Genomic DNA, 12435 nt, shown 5'->3' on the forward strand with positions numbered 1-12435 from the left:
CAAGTCAGCGCACTCAACTAAGTTTAGTAGGCCCTTTCTTCGATATAGCCGAAAACAGCAAAACATAATCACTACACCAGCTTAATCCCATACATACCCATTACATCACCTACAATCCATATACCGGTACATATGTACACTACTACATAAATCTCATGTTTGGAGAAAAGTCATGGTGCGAGCTTTGAAACAGGCCAGCCCTTCGCCCTTTAAACTGGTGTTAAGAGTGTGAGGAGGGTATACTGTCAGGCAAGGCAGTGTCTCTACCTTGTGTCTCTCTGCGGTGTTGGTGGTCTTGCGTAGGGTCTCAGCTTGCAGCTCATCAAACTGGTGCTCTCCCTGGTACATGACCACCCTCTTCTCATGGACCCAGGCCCGCTCCGCCACGCTGCCAAAGAACTGCACATGGTACTCCCTGTGACCTGGAGGGCCAGGAAGAACACATACAGACAGCAGTTAGAGGCTTTTAAACAGTTATGTTTACAGGTTCTGGACACCTGGAAGAAGACATGAGTCTAATGATTTTTTTACCCCGGGTGTTGATGCGTGTGTGGACATTCATCTGGGGGTCACAGGAGACCATGCAGGGCCACCAGGGGTAGGTGCCCACCTTGGCCCACACCAGGTCCCCCACCTCATGGTCCTTACAGCAGCCTGTACCGGTTATCACTGTAGGGTACTGCTTCTGAACCTACAGTACAGGGGGGGGGGAAAAAAACACACTCGGTTAGTGACAGGAGTCATGCCCTACCCCCAAGACACTTTCTGTAGATCTAAAAGAATCAGATGGGTGTAAGCAATAATACGCTGATTCATTACTTTGTCTGATGTCTGAAACTGTTGAAACAGTTACTCTTTTAGTACTGAATAGTGACTCAATTTAACTGGATGACCTCAACTGACAGACTAGCAGTAAACCAACACATACCTTAGGTGTCTCGGGCTCTGCTTTGATGGGGGTCTTCTGTGGCTTCTCTGTCTGCCCCACAGGCAGCTCCTGTGGTTGGGTCTGGGCCGGGGTGTGGGTCTGGAGCTGTAGCTGGGTCTGGATGTCCCTGGCCTGCCCTACAGTGCCCTCCTGTAGCTGCTCCTGGTCCTGCCCTTCTTCTTGCTCCCTGACGGTCTTTTTCCTCTTCTCCTTCTTCCTCTCGTGTCTGCGGTGGCTCTGGGAGGCCTCGCTGGCCTGGGACTCCTGCAGCAGGTCTCCACACAGCGCAGACTCAAACAGCTCCCTCCCGTTCTGGTACGTCTTTATGATCTTTAGCTTGATCTCTGGAGAGCTGGTTTTCTTCAGGACCCCGACGGAGGGAGCAGGGGGGGTGTGACATGGGTGGGAGGAGGGGGTGCTGTCCAGCAGGGACGGGGGAGGGCTGGTGGAGGGCAGGAGTAATGGGGGAGGAGGGAGCACATGGGACATGCGGTGAGGTGGCGGGCTGAGGTGGTGTTGGGAGGGCAAGGGTGGAGGGCTGTGTGGGTGAGGGTGGGGGTGTGGGTGAAGTTGAGGGTGGTAGTGGTGAGGGTGATGGAGGTGGGGGTGGTGTGAAGGTGGAGGAGATATAGGGGAGGGGGATCTCTCCTGGAGGACAGGGGCCCTCAGGACCGTTCCCTCCCCAGGCATGAGGCAGTGTTCGCCATAGCCCCGGACGGCCCCGTAGCCATTGGCCGAGCCGTTGGAGAACTGGGGGTACATGGAAAACTTGGCCTGGGGCTCGTAGAGGCCCAGCCCAGGGGGGTAACCATTGGAGACCGGTGGCATGTCTTCGGAGGCCGAGGGCGGGTAAGAAAACTCTGCCTCCAGGGCAGCGTCGTAGGAGGGGGCTCCGTCCTCGCCCGCATCGCTGCCGGTGTCGTAGGCGCCCTCCTGCCGGATGTTGGCTGAGTCAATGAGCTGAGGGGGTTGCTGAATTGTATTTCCCATGATCCCTTGCATGAAAGAGAAGGAGAAATCCATTGTTGTGCTCCTGCATCCTTAACTGTCCTTTTCTCTGGCTGGACCTGGAGGAGGACCAAGATATGGGACAGGGGTTGATATGATGTTAAGGGGAAATGGAGAGGATGATGACTGAAAGACAACATAATCAGATCTACAACTGCATCTCTCTTTTTTGATAAGGTAAGAACATTTAATCAATCATCAGTCAGAGAAATAATGTGACATACGGTATGATAACTGAACTGTCTATTCTAATCTAATCCTACTGGTAAGGAAAGACAGACTGTTCTGAGAGCTTGTGCTATATCCCCTTGCTATATTAAATAATGAAACTGATCTCCAGTTTTACATACTAGAAATCTCTAGTCTTTCCCATAATAAGACCTAAGTGCTCCCTGCACAGTGTGCACTGAACTTAAAAAAAGGTCTGCTGAATGCGTCGCTATTGCCCATGTTTTTTTTAAGGCTGGTCATCTCTCATTCACGTTAATTTAATAGCTGTTATTCGTGTGCTTATACTCAACTGGTAAATGTTCATGTACAGATGACCAAAATGTTGATCATCACGCTAGCTATGAGATAAAAATGTCTTAAAGACATACAGGCTTACAAAATCTGTCATTACAGATTCTAGTCTCAAAACCCGTGTTGAGCAAGCTTGTCCACCCCTCGAGGAGACCACCGTTTTGGGAAACACTGACTGAGTGAGCTAGGCTGCCATGGACATCTCTGGGGCCACAGTATCTCTGTGTAATGTGTGTCTAATGGTATAGATCCCTGCCAGTGGTGTAGCGCCAACCTCAAGTGTGCCAATGGCTGTGTTTACACAAGTAGCCCAATTCTGATCTTTTGCCCAATTATTGGCAAAGGAGCTGATCTGATTGGTCAAAAGACCAATTAGTGGAAAAATATCAGATTTATAGGCTGCCTGTGTAAACACAGCCAAAGAGTTCAACTCACTCAAACAGCACAGACAATTAGCGGCTCTGAACGACTCATAAGGAATGGATTGCTAGGTAATAGGCAATGTTGTGGTTATTCAAAAATGGACCTCTGTTGTAGTTATTCTGACCCCGTGACCTGATCAGGAAAAAACATTTCATGATAGCCTATATGGGTACACTACAGTGACAGCCTACAGTATCAGAGTTTTCCCCGGGTCAGTTCACACAGTATAAATAGACTGCGTGGCCCTAATAAACGCACTTGTTTTTGCCTCTGCCAAAATAGGAAAAATCCTTCAATTCACTTTTAAAGAAATCCTATTGTTGGATCTTAAACCATCACCAATCAATACAATGTACTATTACGGTATAGGCAAGCACTAAGCATTTCACCCAGAAGTCAAACTGCTCTGGGTGTAAAGGGGTGACGGGGTAGCCTAAGGACCAAGGTGACCATGCCCTGGCTGAGACAGAAAGAAGTACAGTGATAATGCTTGAATATTTGGATTCCCAGAATTGAACAGTGTCATATTGAAATTGAAAGTGTCATAACTTTGTTATATGCACAAAATAACCTTGAATAGATGTGTCCTTTTTGACGTAGACTAGACCTTGATTTGATTCAGATTAAGCAGCGTTTACTGCCATTCACAAGGTGATTTACGGGAAAAGAACTTATTAATATGCATCACAGCTGCTGGATGAGAATATAAAGTAATGTAGATCACGCAGTCCAGGTTTGCATACACTAATTGAAACACCGTACCACTGGGGTCATTTTATTGAGGAAAACGATGCACAGACAGACAAATATCGTTACATTGTTTCACAGTGATTGAACTGCATCGTTATCAGCCGTCCTGTGCATCGTTCTGATGCTATGTGTTAAGTTAGCTAGCGTGGCTAGCTTGCATGAACACTGGCAAATCAAATATAATGTTGCTTGTCAATATCAAAACACGTATCAAACGCCGAGATGATGTTCTTGTATTCTGACACGTCCGCAATGTTAACACATTGATTTGTTGCCATTTCAATACAATGCAGAGGACTAGAAACACGATGGCAAACGAAGCTATACATTGTTACCAATATGGCTGCCATTGCACCTTTAAACAAAATTGTCTACCGTGATTATACACATCAATCATTCGTTTGAAGAAACCGAGGATATAACAATACCCTAAATCTACACGACTAAATGTACCACTACGATAATGACAGCAAGCTGATTATCAACAAAAGAGAGAGAACGTAGAACGAAATGCCGAGTCGCGAGATGTAGTAAAATAAAAATGCCAATACCTTCAGCGTGTCCCATTCTAAACACATACACCAGATATCTGCGCTTCTTTGAGCAATTTACAAAAAGAGATCAAATAAAAAATATTCGGACAGAGTGCAGGCCTCCCCGTTTCTAACGCAATTCATTAATAGGGGCAATTTACAGCCACTGCTCGGTCCCCAAGTCTTGTCTATTGGCTGTAGAACCTAAAGGGGCCTAGTATTTTGCGGAACCTTGGTGGGAATTATGTATAAATCTCGTCCCTTCTGTATTTTAATTTCACTTGCTCCCTCTTCCTCTAGCTGTAACAAAATCACCCTGCTTTGGGCCTTGTCTGTCTCGCTCAGCGCCAAATCACACGCTCTCGATTGGCGGGGGGTCACACAACCAGGCGCACATCGGGATGTGTAGTTCCATTCCATCGGCGAAAAACAGCAGCATAAAAATATATGTAGGCCTACAAAGAAACAATGAAAAATAAATGCAGTGAAATATAAGCAAATATTTTAATCATCTAGCCTAGGTTAGGTTAATTAGGTCAATTCATATAATGTCAAATTATTGGTGAAACTTCATGGTGAAAATACATAAATTATAAGAGACTACAAATGTTTATTAAAACCTGTTGAGGACAGACAATATCCAATGGAACAGCGTGGCGCGAAATACAAAACCTCAAAAATCCATTAATTTCAATTTCTCAAACATACGACTATTTTACACCATTTTAAAGATACACTTCTCCTTAATCCAACCACATTGTCCGATTTCAAAAAGGCTTTACAGCAAAAGCAAAACATTAGATTATGTTAGCAGAGTACATAGACCAAAATAACCACACAGCCATTTCCAAGCAAGGATATGTGTCAATAAAACCCAAAACATAGCTAAATGAAGCACTAACCTTTGACGATCTTCATCAGATGACACTCCTAGGACATTATGTTACACAATATATGTATGTTTTGTTCAATCAAGTTCATATTTATATCCAAAAACAGCATTTTACATTGGCGCATGATGTTCAGAAAATGTATTCCCACCAAAAACTCCCGGTGAATTTACAAAAATACTCATCATAAACGTTGACAAAGTACATAACAATTATTTTAAGAATTATAGATACAGAACTCCTTTATGCAACCGCTGTGTCAGATTTTAAAATAGCTTTATGGACAAAGCACATTTTTCAATATTCTGAGTACATAGCTCGCCCTCACAGAAAACTATACAGACACCCGCCAAGTTCGGGGCAACCTAAACTCAGAATTAAAATTAGAAATATGCTCTTACCTTTGCTGATCTTCGTCAGAATGCACTCCCAGGACTGCTACTTCCACAAGAAATATTGTTTTTGTTCGAAATAATCCATAGTTATGTCCAAATACCTCAGTTTTGTTTGTGCGTTCAGGTCACTATCCAAAGGCTAACGCGCGAGCGCAATTCGAGACACAAAAAGTAAAAATGTTCCATTACCGTACTTAGAAGAATGTCAAACGCTGTTTAAAATCAATCTTTATGGTATTTTTAATGTAAAATTGCGATAATATTCCAACCGGACAATAGCGTATTCATTCAAGGACAAAAAAAAAAAACAGCAAGCTCGCAGGAACGCGCATATCCAATCCCTTTGTTGCCAGGCAGACCACTCAGTAACTGAGCTCCTATACTCTGCCCAGTGACAGGAGAAGGCTCAAACCACTTTCTGAAGGCTTTAGACAGCCAATGGAAGCCTTAGAAAGTGCAACGTAACCCCACAGATACTGTAGTTTCGAAAGGGACTAGAAAGAAGAACTGCAATTCTCAGATCCTCCACTTCCTGGTCGACTTTTTCTCAGGTTTTTGCCTGCCATATGAGTTCTGTTATACTCACAGACACCATTCAAACAGTTTTAGAAACTTCGGAGTGTTTTCTATCCAAATCTACTAATAATATGCATATTCTCGGTTCTGGGCAAGAGTAGTAACCAGTTTAAATTGGGTACGTTTTTTCATCCGGTCGTGAAAATACTGCCCCCTATCCAGATCAGGTTTTAAACATCCGATGTCGGTTGATGATAATATGGTAGCGGCAGGTAGCCCCTATCAATTATTGCGTGAATGGATAATTGGTCTTATAAGGGCCCAGGAAGCTTTGTGGTTCACTAAACCAATAGAGTTGTATAGAGATTGCAATATTGTATCTGTCCCATGATGGTGTCTGTGAGCGCGCGGGCAGCTCTATTGAGGCCATCTCTATTTTGAAGTAGTTAATTTTCTTCTTCTACAACTTCAATGTAGTTATGGGTCGTTCGCGAACGAGTCGGCTCTAAAAGTAGCCGGATCTTGTAGGTGAACGTTGGGAGCCAGCTCGCATATCAGAAGAGCCGAATCTATTTATAAAAATATACAAAAATTAAGATATGAATAATCAAAAGATTTAAATGAATAGAATTAACTAATTCAAAGAATAAATAAATAAATAAAATAATATAGGCCTAAATGCTCAAGTTCACACACATTCGTTCTGAAAGATCTGCAGATCCTCTGAGCTGGTGGAAGAACAAGGCCTCTGTCAACCCACGGCTTACTTAAGTCATGACAGGGAGACTCTGCATAGTGGCCACATCCATACCCTCTGAGAGGGTCTTCTCGAAAACGGGACAAATAATTACTGAGAGAAGAAACCGCATCAGCCCCTCGAAAGTGAGGCAGCTTGCATTTCTGAATGCAACTCTCTCATAAAAGCAAAATATGGTCAGCATTGCTGTGTGCTGCTGGTTATAACATGGCAATAAAGAAGACAGAGAAAAGAGAGACCAGTTTAATGTTTTAAGTGGGATGTTGGAGTTTTGCACATTGTTATTAATTTTTTCTTTGATATTGTGCAATATTCTATTATTATGTTGTTCAGATTGTATTAATTTTGAATTGTTACATTTATATGCACTTTGTTTATATACATTAAAAAAGTTATACTTTAAATGCACATGTGTAATAGCATCCTTCTTTTTTACATTTATTTCAATTTGTGGGATGCTGCAGTTTTGCAAATTGTTATTTATCTTTCTTTGATATGGTGCAATATTCTATTATGCTGTTCAGATTGTATTCGTTTTGAATGTTTAGATTTATATGCTCATTAAAAAGTTATACATTAAATGCAAATGTTTAATAGCATTCATTTTCATAACAAACCAATGCATTTTTAAATACATTGTGGTTAAGATAGAGTATGACTTCATTTAATAAGTTAATTAGAATTGTTTTAACACCAATCATAGTCAAACTATCGCAAACTGTTTGACTTGAAAAAATACAAAACATATTTTTTTTAAAGAGCCGTTTGGGAGCAAAAAGAGCCAAAAGAGCCGGCTCTTTTTGGTGAGCTGAGCCGAACGAATCGGCTCACTGAAAAGAGACGGAATGCCCATCACTACTTCTATGAGTTGGTAAACAAACTGAAAGGGTGGATACTGCCCCCTGGAGTGTGTTGTTTGAACAGGTATAAAGCCAAGGCTGGCGATATACTGGCACCTGCAGTTATGGAATGTTTACTCACAAGTATAATTAATTTGTTGATCCCTCATGATGATCTGGATTGCGTTTACATTTTACTAATTTAGCAGACGCTCTTATCCAGAGCGACTTACAATAAGTAGTGAGTGCATTCATTTTCAGACTTTTTCGTACTAGTCCCCATGGGAATAAAATTAAATGAAATGTTATTTGTCACATGCTCTGAATACAACAGGTGTAGACAAGCTCTTAACCAACAATGCAGTTCAAGAAAGAGATAAGTAAATAAACTAAAGTAAAAATAGTAAAATAAAAAGTAACACAATAAAAATAACAATAATGAGGCTATATGCAGAGGGTACCGGTACTGAGTCAATGTGCGGGGGTACAGGTTAGTCGAGTGATTTTGTACATGTAGGTAGGGGTAAAATGACTATGCATAGATAATAAACAGCGAGTAGCAGCTGGGTAAAAACAAAGGGGGGGGGGGGGGGGCGTGTTAATGTAGATAGTCTGGGTGGCCATTTGATTAATTGTTAAGCAGTCTTATGGCTTGGGGGTAGAAGCTGTTAAGGAGCCTTTTGGTCCAAGACTTGGCACTCCGGTACCACTTGCCATGCGGTAGCAGAGAGAACAGTTTATAACTTAGGTGACTGGAGTGTCTGACAATTGTTTGGGCCTTCCTCTGACACCACCTGTTATATGGGTCCTGGATGGTTGGAAGCTTGGCTCCAGTGAGGTACTGGGCCGTACGCACTACCCTCTGTAGCGCCTTACGGTCAGATGTCGAGCCGTTGCCATACCAGGCAGTGATGCAACCGGTCAGGATGCTCTCGATGATGCAGCTGTAGAACTTTTTGAGGATCTGGGGACCCATGCCAAATCTTTTCAGTCTCCTAGGGGGAAAAGGTGTTGTCGTGCCCTCTTCACGGCTGTCTTGGTGTGGTTGGACCATGATAGTTCATTGGTGATGTGGACACCAAGGAACTTGAAACTCTCGACCCGCTCCACTACAGCCCCGTCGATGTCAATGGGGGCCTGTTCGGCCTGCCTTTTCCTGTAGTCCACGATTTGCTCCTTTCACTTGCTCACATTGAGGGAGAGGTTGTTTTCCTGGCACCTGACCTCCTCCCTATAGGCTGTCTCATCGTTGTCGGTGATCAGTCCTACCACTGTTGTGTCGTCAGCAAACTTAATGATGGTGTTGGAGTTGTGTTTGGCCACGCAGTTGTAGGTGAACAGGGAGTACAGGAGGGGACTAAGCACACACCCCTGAGGGGCCCCAGTGTTAAGAATCAGCATGGCAGATGTGTTGTTGCCTACCCTTATGACTTGGGGGAGGCCCGTCAGGAAGTCAAGGATCCAGTTGCAGAGGGAGGTGTTTAGTCCCAGGTTCCTTAGCTTAGTGATGAGATTTGTGGGCACTATGGTGTTGAATGCTGAGCTGTAGTCAATGAACAACATTCTTACATAGGTGTTCCTTTTGTCCAGGTGGGAAAGGGCAGTGTGGAGTACAATTGAGATTGTGTCATCTGTGGATCTGTTGGGACGGTATGCGAATTGGAGTGGGTCTAGGGTATCATTACATTACATTTAAGTCATTTATCAGACCCTCTTATCCAGAGCGACTTACAAATTGGTGCATTCACATTATGATATCCAGTGGAACAACCACTTTACAATAGTGCATCTAAATCTTTTAAGGGGGGGGGGGGGGTTAGAAGGATTACTTTATCCTATCCTAGGTATTCCTTAAAGAGGTGGGGTTTCAGGTGTCTACGGAAGGTGGTGATTGACTCCGCTGTCCTGGCGTCGTGAGGGAGCTTGTTCCACCATTGGGGTGTCAGAGCAGCGAACAGTTTTTACTGGGCTGAGCGGGAACTGTGCTTCCTCAGAGGTAGGGGGGCCAGCAGGCCAGAGGTGGATGAACGCAGTGCCCTTGTTTGGGTGTAGGGCCTGATCAGAGCCTGAAGGTATGTATCCGGGAGGATACTGTTGATGTGAGCCATGACCAGCCTTTCAAAGCACTTCATGGCTACCGACGTGAGTGCTATGGGGGCGGTAATCATTTAGGCAGGTTACATTCGCTTCCTTGGGCACATTGACTATTGTGGTCTGCTTGAAACATGTAGGTATTACAGACTCGGTCAGGAAGAGGTTGAAACTGTCAGTGAAGACACTTGCCAGTTGGTCAAACCCACAATCGAACCCATAACCCTGACGTTGCAAGCGCTATGCTTGTTTTTTCCCATCGCTTACAGCTGAAGATATTAAAATGTTATATTCATTCAATGTTTGTCGTGTTTCTGGATGATGATGTCGCTGCTACTCCAGTGCGCACTGAGTGTGCAGACATTATCTGCTTTGTTTAGCAGATGTCAACCACCACAAAACAGCATATCCGACTGTGAGTGGATTACGTTGAAAACAACAGTCTGTCATCTTGGAAACAATCTCCAGTTCATAAATATCTCAGTGGTCCCACCCAGTTGACTACTTCAAAATGGTGAAAGTCCTCAATGGCACTGCCCATGCTAAAACTGTTTTTTGGGCTCAAGAGTCCTATATACAACTCTATGACTAAACCTAACAAAACATAGGCTACGGCAGAGTTACTCTTCATACTAAACCATCTTTAGCTACAGTACCTCAGTAGGCAAACATTGAAAACTTGGAAATGTGAGACCATAGTATAGTAACTATCAGGGGCGCACCTTCGGTTTTAGAAGTAGGAAGGATATATATGATTTTTTTATCCAGTCGGATAAACACTCCAAACAGCCGACCCGACCACTCAGAGGCATCCACATGGTCCTAAAGCACCCCATTGCCTCATTTTGTATTACATTCCAATGATTAAACTAGTGGGGACAAAAATGCAATTTCAGAATGTGGGGGGGACATGTCCCGTCCCCAGTGAACGTTGCGCCTCTGGTAGCTATACTGTATAACTATAGTAGCTTTCCACTGGGCACAGACCTAAATTCAACATCTATTTCACGTTGGTTCAACGTAATTTCATTGAAATGACGTGGAAACAATGTTGATCCAACCAGTGTGGGCCCAGTGGGTTATGTGCAAATTGACCAACGACAGGAATACTACGGTCAATAAAAGTTGGTTATCAAGTAGGCCTAGTTGTAATTTACAACGTTCACATGTTTCATGGAATGAGTGCGATGGGCACTCATGTGGATGTCTGTGGGACGTGCGGGGAGGCGCTACTGTATAAAGAGTTGTTTTCCACTTTGCAAGCTAAACGGAAGCGACGTTGTGTGAACAGTTAGAATTGGCGGAAAAACAAGCAATCAAACTTTACTCGGTGTGGCGGCGGTTCGGCACAATGTGCTGTGACTGGGTTAGAGATGGTAGGAGATAGTGATGGAGAAGAAAGTGAAGCAAGTATGGAGTATAGTGGTACAAATAAAGGAGGGAGTAAGAAAGAGAAAAATAAAGCGGGAGAGAAAGGGAGTAGGGGGTTTGAAGGGGAGCAAGAGGTCTATGGAGGTAGAGAGGAGGCAGAAAAGGAAGTCTGAGAGCAACATAGTTTCTAACGCTAGCGGCAGTTCAGAGGTAGAAAGTGCCGATGAAGGGCAAGATAAGACGCATGGGGGTGAGGAGGAGCATAAAGTGATTCTGAAGTTTAGGGAGGAGGGGGGAGTAGGGGCGATGAGTCCGATAAGGTTGACGGCTGTGATAAAATAGTTGATTGGGGAAGTTGTCAATGTTAAAGTGTTAAGAGATGGGAGTTTGTTGGTGTTCTGTAGGGACATGACGCAGAACGCTCCCTCTGCAAGCAGATGGCGTGATCAAGCAGGGAAGCAGTGGATTAAGGGGGTGATAACAGGAGTGCCTGTGAGTATTAGCATTCAAGAGGTAAGGGACAATTTGACAGGAGGCGTTCTAGTGAATGCTCATAGATTGCAAGCAACAAGGGGTGGAGTTAGGGCAGATAGCCCGTCTATACTGTTACACTTCAAGGACCAGGTACTGACAAAATAAAGTAACCATAGTAACCGTACTGAATCCTTTAAGATGTTATAAATACCAGAGGTTTGGGCATGTGGCAACAGCATGTAAAGAGAAAAAGAGATGTGCCAGGTGTGGAGGGGAGCATGAGTATGGGAAATGTGGGTAGGGTGTACAACCAAAGTGTTGCAGCTGTGGGGGGGCTCATTATGTGGCATATAGTGGGTGTGAGGCTATGAAGCAGGCAGTGGAGGTGCAACAAGTGAGAGTAGAGAGAAGGGTGTCTTATGTGTAGGCAGTGAAGGTGGTCCAGGTCCAGAGAGATACAGGTTCAAATGAGAGATGGGTAGGAGCATCTAGATCGTGGATTACGGGGCAGGTATACATAGATAAGAGACAACTGGTGACGTTCATAGCAGGAGTTATAAACAGCACCGCTGAGGTAAAGTCTAAAACGGAGAAGATTAAGCTAATAGTGGATGCTGCTGGGAGACATCTGAGTATGACAGGCTTGACATGGGAGGAGGTTCAAGATGACCTCAATCAGCAGAGGGTGGAGTCATGTATTACTGGATCTTAGTTATGGTGGTAGTACTAGAATGGAATGCTCCAAGCCTGTTGGCTAATGGGCAGGAGTTCAAGAAGTTAATTGTGGATATGCCAGCTAAGCCTGACGTGATTTGTGTGCGGGAAACGTGGCTCAAACTGAATGTGGAGTTTATAATACATAGGGACAGAGGTGTAGGGGGAAGGGGTGATGTGCCACCTTCATAAAGCAAGGATTTCCCTACATGATGCTAGGTGGG

The 12435-nt window shown here is 44.1% G+C and overlaps 1 protein-coding gene across 4 annotated transcripts in view; it reads right to left on the minus strand.

The window, feature by feature from the left end:
- Nucleotides 1-4525, minus strand: part of LOC106585046 (histone-lysine N-methyltransferase NSD3) — a 32497-nt gene extending 27972 nt beyond the window's left edge. For all 4 annotated transcript variants that reach the window (XM_014170797.3, XM_014170800.3, XM_014170799.3 and 1 more), the window contains exons 1-4: nucleotides 4183-4525; nucleotides 929-1995; nucleotides 532-691; nucleotides 268-422 (exon numbers count right to left, since the gene is read on the minus strand). In XM_014170797.3, coding sequence (XP_014026272.1) covers nucleotides 268-422; nucleotides 532-691; nucleotides 929-1951 — 1338 coding nt within the window. In that variant the 5' untranslated portion in view covers nucleotides 1952-1995; nucleotides 4183-4525. The remainder of the gene's footprint in view (nucleotides 1-267; nucleotides 423-531; nucleotides 692-928; nucleotides 1996-4182) is intronic.
- Between the last annotated feature and the right edge of the window lie 7910 nt (nucleotides 4526-12435).

The sequence above is a fragment of the Salmo salar genome, chromosome 24 (assembly GCF_965601325.2).
Source record: "Salmo salar chromosome 24, fSalSal1, whole genome shotgun sequence".
In the NCBI taxonomy this organism is placed as follows: Eukaryota; Metazoa; Chordata; class Actinopteri; order Salmoniformes; family Salmonidae; genus Salmo; species Salmo salar.